Genomic DNA, 13,006 nt, shown 5'->3' with positions numbered 1-13,006 from the left:
GAATAATGTTTCAACATAATTAATTTCAACAGTTTTTATAAATGCAAAAACAAATTACATGAAGCTTCATTTTCATATTTTCCCTGGATTGGTTAAGATTGATGGAAAATAATTTTGGTGTTGGATCTTTGAATTTTATATTTCATTTACTAATTACTAATAGTTCATAGAATGATTGCTAAATGCTGTTTGTCAGCTGTAATGATTTTTACTCATTAATATCTCATTATTGAAGAATAATTATTAAAATCCATGGACAAATTTGCTTCCAATTTCAGTCATTTAGAGAAAAAGTCAGGTTTTCAAATTGCAGTAAGTAAGAATAGCTCTTATGTGTTTTCAGTCAGAGTTTGTATATCTTTGATTCTTAATTTTTATGATTATATTATGAATTCTAACATAGTTTTAAGTGATTATAATAATATTCTTATTCTTTTATGGTCCAGTATACGTATTAGAATATGCATGATAAATTATCTTCATTTCATTTGATATTCATCATTATACAGTGAAACCTTGAATGTAACGATACTCTGCAAACCAAGAGAAAATATAGGCCTATTTTCAGAAGAATTATCGTTATATTGAGAGACAGCCATTTAACATTAGAGTATAGACATTTCCAAACAAGACTGGAAAAAAAATATTGCTGTAGAAGGATTTATATCGTTACATCAAGTATTGTTGCAACAAGGTTTCACTATAGTTTCATGTTACACAAGTATGTTTTAGATGTAGACTAGTCTTGAATCTTTGAAATTTGTTTCTGCCAGTCTTGTGCATTATTTTTAAATAACTATTCATTCACAGATGTCCATAAATGATGTTGGACCTCCGAAGCTTGGTCGGTACCATTTGCTGGAAGGTGTCAGCTCAAAAACATTCACTCCAAGAGAGATTCCGGTATACATTCATTTTTTGTTTGTTACAAATTTCAGAAAAATTCTGTTTACTGATAAGGCATTGATTCCGATTTAACTATATCTTCATTGTACTTTGAGCTTTTTTCTATTTCTTTATTCAAATTAATTTCAAGTTATAGTTCATATCTCATTTCGATGTAACAATATTTTTTACTATGGTAAACTCTCCTATAACAATAGTTCTGCAGAGATAAAATGAGTTGCTTCTTCCTTCTCTGTTAATGATGGCAATTCTGTCCTTAAAATTTTCTCATAAGGAAGAAAAATGTAAAAAAAATATAATGGATTATTTATTTATATGAACAAAAGAGGTAGTGGAAAATATTAATGTGATGAACATTAATCAGTGATAAATTTGTGTGACACTTTCATTAAATGGGAATAATATATAGCTAATAACAAACAGACTTCATTCAAGCAGACTAATATGAAAAAACAAAAATATTGCATTATGGAAAAAAGTAATTAAATAAATACCTTTGAAAGAAAGTTTCTCTAGGCAAAGGGCTGATGTCAGCATTCATTTAATAATTTACTCATGCTGACGATGACCTTTTGCTCTGCCAAACTTTTTTTTCAATTTACACTGACCACAAAAACAAATCTATATATATAAAATTGATTTTCTGTTTGTGTGTATGTACTCTATACAAATCTACAATTTTGGATCTATCATCATCTAATTTTGCATACATACCAAATGGGACCCTACTTGAACGATAGGCTACTTTAAAAGTTAGCAGGGTTAGACAAAAAACTGTTGGGCAACAATGGTTTCTCAGCCTCAATAGTCATTTTCGGAATGTTTACTCTGGTTACCATGGTTCCCTAGCAATGCGTTTCAGACATATGCCTTTACAATGGCATATTATACAATATTGCAAATATATACAATATTGCAAATATATACAATATTGCAAATATATACAATATTGCAAATATATACAATATTGCAAATATTATGTATAATAGTTTATTCCTTTATAATGGTTTGCCACATTGTAATCCTTCAGGAATTGAAGAAAACCTGGGCAGCGCCGAGTATTATAGCCAGTATTTCATAAACTCTGCAATCATTATTCACATACGCAAGGATGACATCACTCTCCTCTACACAGTCCTAGCAGAGAGTGATGTCATCGTTGTATAAGTCGCCATCTGGTGGCAGCATCAGTAGTTGTGAGCTTGGCCCGAGTCTGGTCCGGCGCTGTCCATGTATGATCCCGTTCAGTGTACACGAGCTCCAAGGAAAGATTGAGAGATTCGTGGCCTTTGTAGTCTAGTGGTCTAGGGCGTTCACTCAGAATGTGAAAGGAAGTGGGTTCGATTTTCCGCAAGGCAGTTGAATTTTCTCTCTTTCCAAAGTACATCTTTGCGACAGCCAGTTGTTAAAACCTTTGATTATTCACATATGTTACGGCCATGCATGGCTGCAGCTAAATGCTTGGTCAGCTAGAACAAGCACGCATTTTCGCATCCCTGTAATGTTGAAAGAGAGGTTAAAGGGGGAAGTTTGGGCCCCTAGGGCACCAAACCCATCTTCTCCCTTTAGTGACAGTCCTGCGGCCATGTGTTGAACTGGCCATACCTTGGATGTTGACTGGAGTGTATTCCAACTTTTATAATGAACTCCAAGGAACAATTTTTTTTCTGTGGTTCCCAACTTCGAGGTGCGAATGTGAGCCTATCTTCCCATTAAAAAGTCTCACTGCAGAGAGCAATAGGCCTACAACAACACAATTATTCAATCATTACACTTCACTCACAATTCGAAAAATAGATGGCAGATGGCAGCACTTATAAATAAATTAGTGTTCAAAATTTTCAGTTGGATGAAAAGATGAACCATGAATTATTTATATTCCGTTAATTGACTGCTTTGACAAGGGGACACCAGTATTGTTTGGTGAGGGGCAATTCTGGGTTGTGGTGACGCAGGGAATTTTTCTCTAATAGGGTTGCTAATAAATGGAATAGTTTACCCATGAAGGTATTCAATTCAAGCACAATTGACAGATTTAAAAAGAAATATGATGAAACATGTTGGGGTAAATCGAGAATCTATTCATACTTGGAATAAGACAACCATAAATATTTTTTATGGGCATTGTATAATATTTTATCATGCATGTATAGTTTTATGATTGCATTTTTAATTGAGTTGCTTATTTTTTAAATATATGACATCCATATTTGTTATGGACATCTTTTTCTTAGCTACCTCGTTGGGCATTTTGCCTGTTGTGGCCTTGTATTTGTATTTAATAAGAAAAACATACAATAAGAGAACATCCTATGAGAAGAAACCAAAAAATTTCTCTAATATATCCAGAGGTTTGTCATAATCTGTGTTTGCCATAACTGGGTTCAGCTATATTGGGATTAAAATATTTTTATTTTGAAAAACATTTTTCTTTTCTGAAATAACATGTTTGTTCAGCACACACTTTTCCTTGCCTTTCTGTCCTAGGTGGAACTTCTCGATATTTCGAAAAAAAGAAATACAGTTGTTTGCTTGGGTTCTGGAATCGGAAAAACATTCATAGCTGTGATGCTTATTAAAGAGTTGGCACATGAAACCAGGTGCTCTGTGAAAGATGGTGGAAAGAGGATTGTTTTCCTCGTGCCAACTAGTAAGTTGTGTATTGTATTAATGATTAATTATATCAATTTCAAACATTTTAGCTTTTCAAAAAAATGTATCCATTGTTTTTTTCCTATTTTGTTTGTTTAATATTTGAGGAAATAAAACTACCATAACTTCCTGTTGATAATCGATGACAATATCTTATCCACACATGAAAATTTTGCTACTTTGAAGAAAAAAAGGGTCATCCTATTATCCAAACCGACACGCAATCCCAATGATGAAAATTTCTGTTGCTACCTTTATCAAACAATAATGAAGTATTAAGGAATTATAGGGACTGTTGGTTGTATATTTTATAAAACCACCTACTCTTCTACTTGCATATATGTGCCATCTATAAGTTTTATAAAAAAATAGTTTTGCGAATTATTTTAAGAATGTTCATTTTTATTCCAATCTCTCCAAAAAACAAAAAAACGACTGATAATATGCAGCAACTTATAATTCGCTCAAAAAAATTCTAGTGTTTTTTTTTTCTATTGCACGTGAGCATAGCAGCAAGGTTAAAGCATTGTTGTAGATGGAGAGGGAAGCAAAAATGTTTGGTTTTTTCTTTGCTGCTATCATATGTGATAAAGGGTCATTATCAAAACACTTTAATTTTTGGGCTATCTTAAAGCTGAATCCACATCTGCAGTACTATACTATGGTGAACTGCTCAAAAACTTGTTTTTCATGGCAAAATCACCTCAAGTCTTAAGCAGAAAAACAAGTTTTTGAGTGGTTTGACACAGCATAAGGATGCAGGTGTGGACCCAGCTTTATGATACTGTTGCTTACTGAATTTTTTTCCCTGTTACTTTTATTGTAGAAAAAAAATTATATGTTTTTTTTTTGTACATGCTTATTTATTTATTCAATATTGTTTGGCTGAGGCCCATACAAGAGGATACGGAAGTTATGTATGGCAAAAATGACAATTGATGATACACGAAAATTCGGAAGTCGTATTATAATCTACAATATTTGGTAGTAGGTTGTTCCAGTCAATAATAGTTCTTAGGAAGAAGCTAAATTTGTGACAATCTGAAGAAGCAGAGATGGGCTGTAATTTTTGGGAATGGTTAAGTCTAACAGAGAAATGTGAGGGTTTAAATAGAATGTTGGAAGTGTTGATATTAAAAACCCATGGAGAATTTTGAAAAGTAAAGTTAAACGAGAGCCACTCTCTCATCAATGCTTCTCTTTCTGTTGATTTCTTCTACAAACATTTTATAACGATTTTGCTTTAATTTTCACATGCATTTTTTCTGAGGTAAATAATATTACTTTCACAGGTCTCTTATTATGTAATTGACAGAAAGATAAAGTTCTGAAGCAGAATGCTTTGCATTGTTCTGCAACAGGCCCTCAGATGACTGAAGTTGTTCTGTGGTAAAAATTCTCACAAGAAAGTTCTCCACGCAGAAGACTTCTTTTTCCATATTCTTTTAAAATCTTCCTGAAATTTGTTTTGCAGCAGCAGTCATTGTTTTTCTACATTCTGCTTGGGGGGAGGGTGAAGTAAACAGGATATGAGAAAAATGCAGAGCAGATCACATAAGGTGTTGGTCATGAAACAGGAGAGCAACCCTGTTTCTGATACATAAATAAACTAGTTTGTATACGTCATACATCATAAGAAGCTTTGTTCCTGTATATATTTTTTTGATTATGTGGACATCATTAATTTTTTTTAATGTAAAATTACCTTGATGTCTCTATATTTAGTTAGCAAATTTTATATTTTATGGAAATTTTCATCATAGGTCCACTGATCTACCGCCAGTCAAAAATCGTACGAGATCATACAGACTTGAGTGTTGGAACATTGTTTGGTATTGTGAATAGTCAGTGGACTAGCATGTATTTTGAAGAAATTCAAAACAATAATGTCATTGTATCTACTCCAGATGTGTTCAGAATGATACTTCATCATGACATGGTCTCCTTGACCAGTTTTAACCTTATTATTTTCGATGAATGCCAGAACTTTGTGGATAATCGTTTGTGCTGTGATATAATGGAACAGTTTGATGTTTTTAGAATAGTTGACCAGCCTCGTGTTCTAGGTCTGGGGTCCTCTCTAATAAGTCCAGAGTGCACTGCAAATAAGCTTGGGCAAGATATAAAAACGATAGGTAATGCTTTGAAATCTACTGTTCAAACTGCAAGTGACTTGACTATGCTGAGCAAATATGGCTCAAAACCTCAGGAATATTTATTGGAGTATGAACCATTTCCTGACAACAGCAAACTGATTTCTCTTCTAGAGTATGTGAATTCAGCAATAGATTTCTCGAATGATCTGGCAGAACATTTAAAAGAGAACCAGTTAGTTTTTAAGAATTGGAAGCGATTACATCAATACTTGGTTGAAATTGCTCACATTCTTTTAACTTTAGGACCTTGGTGCACTTTGGAGTCTATTCCATATTTTCTCAAAGAAATATATTCTTTTGTCGATACTTCCAGCGTAGGTTTGTATAATTTTTATTTCAATGCAGTAATAACTGCATTGCACCACATCGTGTTCAGCTGTAAAAAACTATTGCAATCTTCAGACCATATTGATAATAATGTGCATGAATTCTTGAGGTTTGCTTCACCGAAACTTAAACAACTAGTAAACCTTCTTTGTGTGTTCAGGCAGAATGGAATTGTTTTCTGTGAAAATTCTGAAAGTTTTCCCGGTTCATGTCAAAGTAGGAAAACATATTCATTCAAAAGTTCTGATCTAAAAGCAGAGAAACCAAGTTGTACATCAAGACATTGCTCAAATTCAAAGACTGAAAAAAATAGTGGTGAAAAAAATTTTCATGAATGTGAAAACGTTAGGGACATCTGTTGTGTGATATTTGTGAGAAGTTGTATTATAGCATATCTTTTAAATTTATGGCTCTCAGAACTGAAAGCTCATTACAAAGAGCTGAACTTCATTTCTTCAAACTATATAATTGGACACGGCACTGATAGGTTCCGGAAACGCTTCTCTCTTACTACATTCAAGCAAGAAGATGTTCTTAGGAAATTTAAATCCAGAGAGTATAACTTGGTTGTATCTACTTCATTTGTGGAGCACCGTTTGGATATTCCAAAATGCAACTTGGTAGTTTGCTTTGATGCTCCTGAAAATTTCTATACATATGTTCAGTCTAAAGGACGTGTAAAAGATTCTACGTCTTTGTTCATTCTTATGACCAGCTCAAACCAAAAGGGTGTGTTTCTCAAACATCTGAGTGATTTTAAAGCTGTTGAACAAGTAAGTGAAAATAAGTTATAGATTTAAATTATGATATAGATGTATTATTGTTTGCTATTTTTATATGACATATAGAAAACATATATATATATTCATAATAATAATATATTATATGAATGCGATATGTCCTTTTTATTTCAGATTCTTCTTGAAAATGCTCATAGGTCAGATGTTGTAGATGACTGCATAAAAGCAGATCAAGTAGATAAGCTGGTAGAACCATATTGTCCACTTAACAAACCTGATTCACCAAAAGTTTCATTGTCAACTGCCATAGCACTTGTTAATAGGTTGGTTTTTAATCCAATTTTTATGTGTAAGTGTTTATGTTAAGAAAGTTGTTCAACAAAAATACTGATAGAAGTTTTGCCCAAATTCTTGCAAAATGTTATAAGCACTTGATTATTTTACAACACACCTATGTTCCGAAATCGCCAAAACAGGATTCAATGATGAAAACAAGTGAATATCTAATCCAGACACAATCTTGTTCAACCTAAACCTTGGGTGTGAATACAGGTGTGAATCAATTGTGACGTCTCAGCAAGGAGTTGATTCTTTGATTGACATAAAAACAAATACAGTAATACGTGACCTATGATATATTGTATGCATCAAATCAATCATTTTAGCATCAGCGTTTTGAAATACCATTAAAAAACTGGGTATGCTTATGAAGTAAATCCTAAAAAAGTCTCGTATAATTTTTCCTTTCATCAATGTCACTTATTTCCTACTATTAGTATTCTTAAATTATACTATGTTCTCCCAGAAAACCTTAAACTTTGCTCAGGCCACCATGACAGATCCTTCGACTTGTGATTGTTGTGGTCAGTTATACTGCCTATAAGTAAAAATACAACACCACAACAGGCAAAATGCCCAACGAGGTGGCTGATAAAAAGATGCCCATAAAAATATGGATGTCATATATTTCAAAAATACAGCAACCCAATTAAAAATGCAATTAACACAAATTATAAACAATATATACACATGGTAAAATATTATACAACGCCCATAAAGAATACTTATGGTTGTCTTATTCTAAGAATGGGTAGCTTCTCAATTTACCCCAACATGTTTATCGTATTTCGTTTTAAACGTGTCAATTGTGTTACAATTTACTAGCTCCGGGGGTAAGCTATTCCATTTATTAACAACCCTATTAGAGAAAAATTCCCTGCTACACCATAACCTTGCATTGTCCCTCACCAATCGATACTGGTGTCCCCTTGTAAAAGCAGTCCATTGGCGGTGTACTAAAAGTTCATCCTATCCATCCCATTGAAAATTTTGAACACTTCGATCATATCTCCTCGACACCTGCGTTCATCCAATGTAAACATATTCAAAAAATGAAGTCTCTCTTCATAAGTAGAATGAAAGATCAATACAGGTTTTTTTTAATGCAGGCAAAATATTTGACCAGTGATTGAACCATATACTGAATATGTGTAATAAAAGAAACCTAAGAGAAATGAAGCAAGGTCATAGTAAAATGATGAATTATTCTCTACGAGTGTTAATAGTTGGAAAAACATTAAAAATGTATCATCAACGTAAGCATGGTTTGATGCAGAACAAAAAAATTTGTCTTTTTGAAAATTTTAGCTTCAAAGCTTTTTTTTTTGAATTTTTCTTCTTCTTTGTGAGTATTTTGCTCTAATTTTTTTAAGTTAAAGAAGAAAAAGAAAAAATTAGTCACAAAATTTCTGTCCAAAGGAAAAAAAAAGTTATACTGGAGTTACTTTTTGACGTATGTATTTTCTTTCTATAAAGGTATTGTGCTAAACTTCCAAGTGACACATTCACGAGACTCACACCCAAGTGGAAGATGAAGGAACTTTTGGATTTTAATATTGGAAGACCCTTCTACAAGTGCACTGTAAAGATGCCAATCAATTCTCCTCTCAAGAAAGCTGTTGTTGTAAGTATTTTTCTGTTTTGAATAGATTATGTGGACATTTATACACACATACACAACTAATATACATTTAATTATTTAAAAAATGATAAATTTTCAAGCATGCATCCAACAATGTCAGAAAAAAATATTTCTTATGTGTAGTAATATTGAAATATTATGTCCTCTAGTTGTTGCGTAGATGCTAAGGCTTGTCTCGCAAACCTTTTCATTTACTTATTTGTTATTTCATTCTAACCAGTTTTGCATTTCATAGTTTCTAAGCATTTACTTCTATAATCATAATGATTTTATTCTAAAGCTCATTCTAAGAAGTTTTTGGCTTATCAATTGATATAATTGAAACTTTTTCCCTCTACCAAGTGTAGTTTTGACTTTGTACAGTTGTTTTAACTTTTTTTTAAAATTTTAGATGTTAAACTTATTTTTCTCAATTTTGCCATTTAGTTTCACATCTGATTTTTTTGCCACACCAAAACTTTTTTTCAGGGTAGTCCTATGCCAACCCAACATTTAGCTAAAATGGCAGCTGCTTTAGAAATGTGCAAAGAACTTCACTTGATTGGTACGTAGTAAGGGTTATCACAGATAATGTATTAAAATATTAAAATATTTAGCTGATATGGAATTAGATAAATTATAAAGGTGAAATTGAAATTTTGGCAACATTTTTAATTGACATTTTCATATCAAAAGAACGTGACATCAAATTAAAAAAATTATATAAAATATCTTAATTCAATATTATATTAAAAAATCAAATATGAATAACAAATGAAAATCACTCTAATTATCTTTAAGTGGGCCAATTTATTATTTAAATTGAGGAAAACCTATTTCTTTTATACATGCTGATCATCATTCATAAAATATTCATAAGTTTGAAAATTTACTAAGCTTATTTTTTTGAAAAAGAAATACTTATTCATGTTTTATTTATTCTTTCACTAGGTGAACTTGATAATAATTTGTTGCCTACTGGTAAAGAAGCTTTGAAATTTGAAGACCAGTTGAATGATTTAAATTTTGATAAAAATGACTCTGCAAGCTATGCTCGCCCAGGAAGCACAAAACGGAGGCAATATTATTCTAAGCAGGTGTTCATGTGTGATTTCTCTCACTAACAGTTATCAAGTTTTCACATTGTTTTTTAAATTTTATTGACACAATTTTAAATTTTATTTAGTTACACTTAGAGAGTATAAAGTGCTTGAGTAGTGTTAAAGTTATTGAAAGTAGTTTCATGACGTAAAGATTTGTAAAATATACTGTAAGATTTATATAAAGTGAGTATAAAAATTAAATGACTGCTTTTCCCTTGCATATTCTTTATCTAAGTAATCTTATTGTTAGGTATCAAGTTATTGCCATAAGTGAATTTAAAATTTTTACATGGGTAAATTGTGTGTAACACAACTTTAATAAATTTTTTCCTCCACTGTTATAACTATGTATGTACTGGGTGGTTACAATTAAACTGACACTACTCACAGACCTTAGTGCCCGTTCTGGTGGATGTATATTTGATGCTGAGTTTTACAAACCGGTATGAACATGAAAAATTTGTTTTTAAAATCAAAAGTTCATGAATGCTTTGGAAGTTTAAAAGAATATTATATTGTTTGGAACCAGAAAATTAGTTTAGAAAATTAAACATTGATTGCATTTTGTTGAAACTTAGTATATGCGTTACAGGGACCATGGGAAAAGAGAACAGCAATAAAAAAAAGGTTCAATTTTTTTAATACCAAGTAGAAAAGTGGTGCTCAAAGAACAAGAAACAAATAGTAAACATAAAACTTCGTTTAATAGCAGAATTTGTTCAATATACATTCATTTGCATCAATCACATGTCCAAATGTAACTCTTGAGAAATGCTCTCTTCAAGGCCCTAAAAGGTGTTCCGTCACTGAAAGCTTCTGTAGCAGCAAATCATTCCTGCCTTAAAGAATAGTCTATATAACGAATATACCAACAAAGTACATCCACTAGAACAGGGGCAACATGTGTCTGAGTAGTATCAGTTTATAACTACCCTGTTTATATTTCAAACTATATTTATATTATTGTGACTATTTTGGTGTAAAAAATGGTATGAAAATCTCACACATTTATTATATGTTTATAATAGTTTTTTATACTAATTTGATTTTACAGATTTGTGATGCGTTAAAAAGTGGAATGCCTGAAGTATCAAAGCCATCATTTCTATATCTTCTTCAGATGACTTTGACTTGTCCTCTTCCAGATGAGCAGAACACCAGAGGCAGAAAGATTTATGATCCTGCAGACACATCCAGAAATTTTGGCATCCTTCTCAGCAAGCCTATACCACCAGTATGTTTTATTTGTCAAGTTTTCATAGTAAGATACTGAGTTTTATGTACACACATGGTACTTGGTATTATTAGGAAAACAATAGTACAATGCTGTGATATGTGAGGTGGATTAATGGTACTGAAATTAGTGAAGCATTTTCATATCATTTCATCAGTTTTCAGCTTAATTTTTCAAGATGATTGCATGCCTATTTCTATCTGCATTTATTTTGATAAATGAATATTTCCAGTTGAGTTATGCTGCATTCTGTTTTTCTATGCTAATTTGAATACTATTAGAAGTATTCTAAAGGAGTGCAAAAAGTATTCAAATCAACATTCCCTTATTATAGTAATTTCAAATGTAAAAATCACACTATTTAAGTAATATAATAGTTTTTTATTTACAGATTTGTAGCTTTCCAGTTTTCACAAGATCAGGAGAAGTCACGGTTTGCATTGAAAAGATTTCGGATAGTGTGATTTTGAGTCAAGAACAACTTGAAGAACTTTGTTTTTTCCACAGATATACTTTTTCGGATGTACTGTGCCTAGAGAAGTTTCCCATGATATATTCTCCATCTGAGTCAGAGTTATCTTTCTTGATAGCTCCAGTTGATTTCAGTAAGCTTGTCATTCTTCTTTTTTTGTTGTTAAAATCAAATTAGTGAATAAAATTAATGTGAAATACAAAACTTTCTTTAATAACTTTTAATAATCACAAAATAAAAAATAAATAAATTCTTCAATAATCACAGTTCTTATTGTTTTGAAGAATGGTAAGACAGTGTTATTCAAGCCAGCCCAAATTTCATTTGAGATTCACACATTTTTAGTCATCTTGATAGAATACAATATCTAAAGTATGAGAAATGGTAGCCAATGTGCTGATGATTATGTGGTTTTCCTAATATTAAGAAAAATAAAATTTTTGTTTGAGAAAAAAGGGTTGGAAGAATTACGTCAGTCAATTCTTGTCTTACTAAGTTGTTAAATACATCTAAATTCTAATATCCATTGTTTTTGCTGATGGCATTATTATGCCTTAGAATGCTACCAAAATGGCAATATGTTTAACATCATTTTTTCACTTTCTGATACGAGAGGTTTTATTATACACTCAAGGTTAAATTGCCACGGTATTTAATATTAACCTTTTAACAGCCAATGTGCCCAATTCGGAAAATTGGTTTTATTAATTAGAAAAAATTAAGTTTTTGTTTGTGAAAGCACTTGATTTTTTTTCCCAAATGGGATTCCAAACTATTTACAAGACAAAAATTTCATTCATTTCAGCATTTTCGTCATAAGTTTAATATTTTTGAATCACCTGTTTTTATAAGAATAAAATTTAATTTTTTTTCCAATTTTAATGTTATTTCTATGGGCATGGGCAAGTCCGAAAAATGTACAAGAAAATTTTTTGGTTAATATCTCTAAACTGAAAGATCAGAAAATAAAATAAAAGCAAAAATTATGAAAATCAAACCAAATCTGCATTTAGTCTGTAAAAGGTTAAAAATATAATAGAAGAGAAGTTAAATTTTGCACAAAAATACTTGTGTCACCAATGTATAAAGCAAATATATGAAAAATATATAATGCATTTCAGCACACAGTGGGTGTCGTCTTCAGAGGAAAAAATATTCAACCACTAATCATGCTGACCAAGGATCCCACTTCGGTTGGATACCAAATCTTAACTCTCGATCGCTCAGCGGGAAAAGTATGCCTGTTCACTTCAAACATAGTGGTCAGAATGAAGCTAAGAGCATGTATGTAAGACTAATGAGGTGTCCTAATTGGATGCTTTTAAAATGGAGATACCTGATTGGTCTATTCAAATTTTTTTAGAATTTCCGCTGGTAATGAATCTAAGCCATGGCGTTGCAATCATTGGTGTCGATTCATTGTCTTTTACTAATATACAGTAAAACTTTGGTTAAC

The 13,006-nt window shown here is 31.6% G+C and overlaps 1 protein-coding gene across 3 annotated transcripts in view; it reads left to right on the top strand.

Moving 5' to 3' along the window:
- Nucleotides 1–13,006, top strand: part of Dcr-1 (Endoribonuclease Dcr-1) — a 35,920-nt gene that overhangs the window by 4,087 nt on the left and 18,827 nt on the right. For all 3 annotated transcript variants that reach the window (XM_089247638.1, XM_089247579.1, XM_089247716.1), the window contains 9 exons: nucleotides 811–903; nucleotides 3,394–3,556; nucleotides 5,322–6,814; nucleotides 6,956–7,104; nucleotides 8,597–8,744; nucleotides 9,231–9,306; nucleotides 9,693–9,838; nucleotides 10,899–11,078; nucleotides 11,470–11,683. In XM_089247638.1, the coding sequence (XP_089103764.1) occupies nucleotides 811–903; nucleotides 3,394–3,556; nucleotides 5,322–6,814; nucleotides 6,956–7,104; nucleotides 8,597–8,744; nucleotides 9,231–9,306; nucleotides 9,693–9,838; nucleotides 10,899–11,078; nucleotides 11,470–11,683 (2,662 nt within the window). The remainder of the gene's footprint in view (nucleotides 1–810; nucleotides 904–3,393; nucleotides 3,557–5,321; nucleotides 6,815–6,955; nucleotides 7,105–8,596; nucleotides 8,745–9,230; nucleotides 9,307–9,692; nucleotides 9,839–10,898; nucleotides 11,079–11,469; nucleotides 11,684–13,006) is intronic.

Source organism: Pholcus phalangioides, unplaced genomic scaffold, assembly GCF_987345545.1.
Source record: "Pholcus phalangioides strain wild (caught in Gottingen) unplaced genomic scaffold, Ppha-v1.0 ptg000001l_1, whole genome shotgun sequence".
In the NCBI taxonomy this organism is placed as follows: Eukaryota; Metazoa; Arthropoda; class Arachnida; order Araneae; family Pholcidae; genus Pholcus; species Pholcus phalangioides.
Note: the sequence above shows the minus strand (reverse complement) of the source record. Positions and strands in the feature narration are given on the sequence as shown.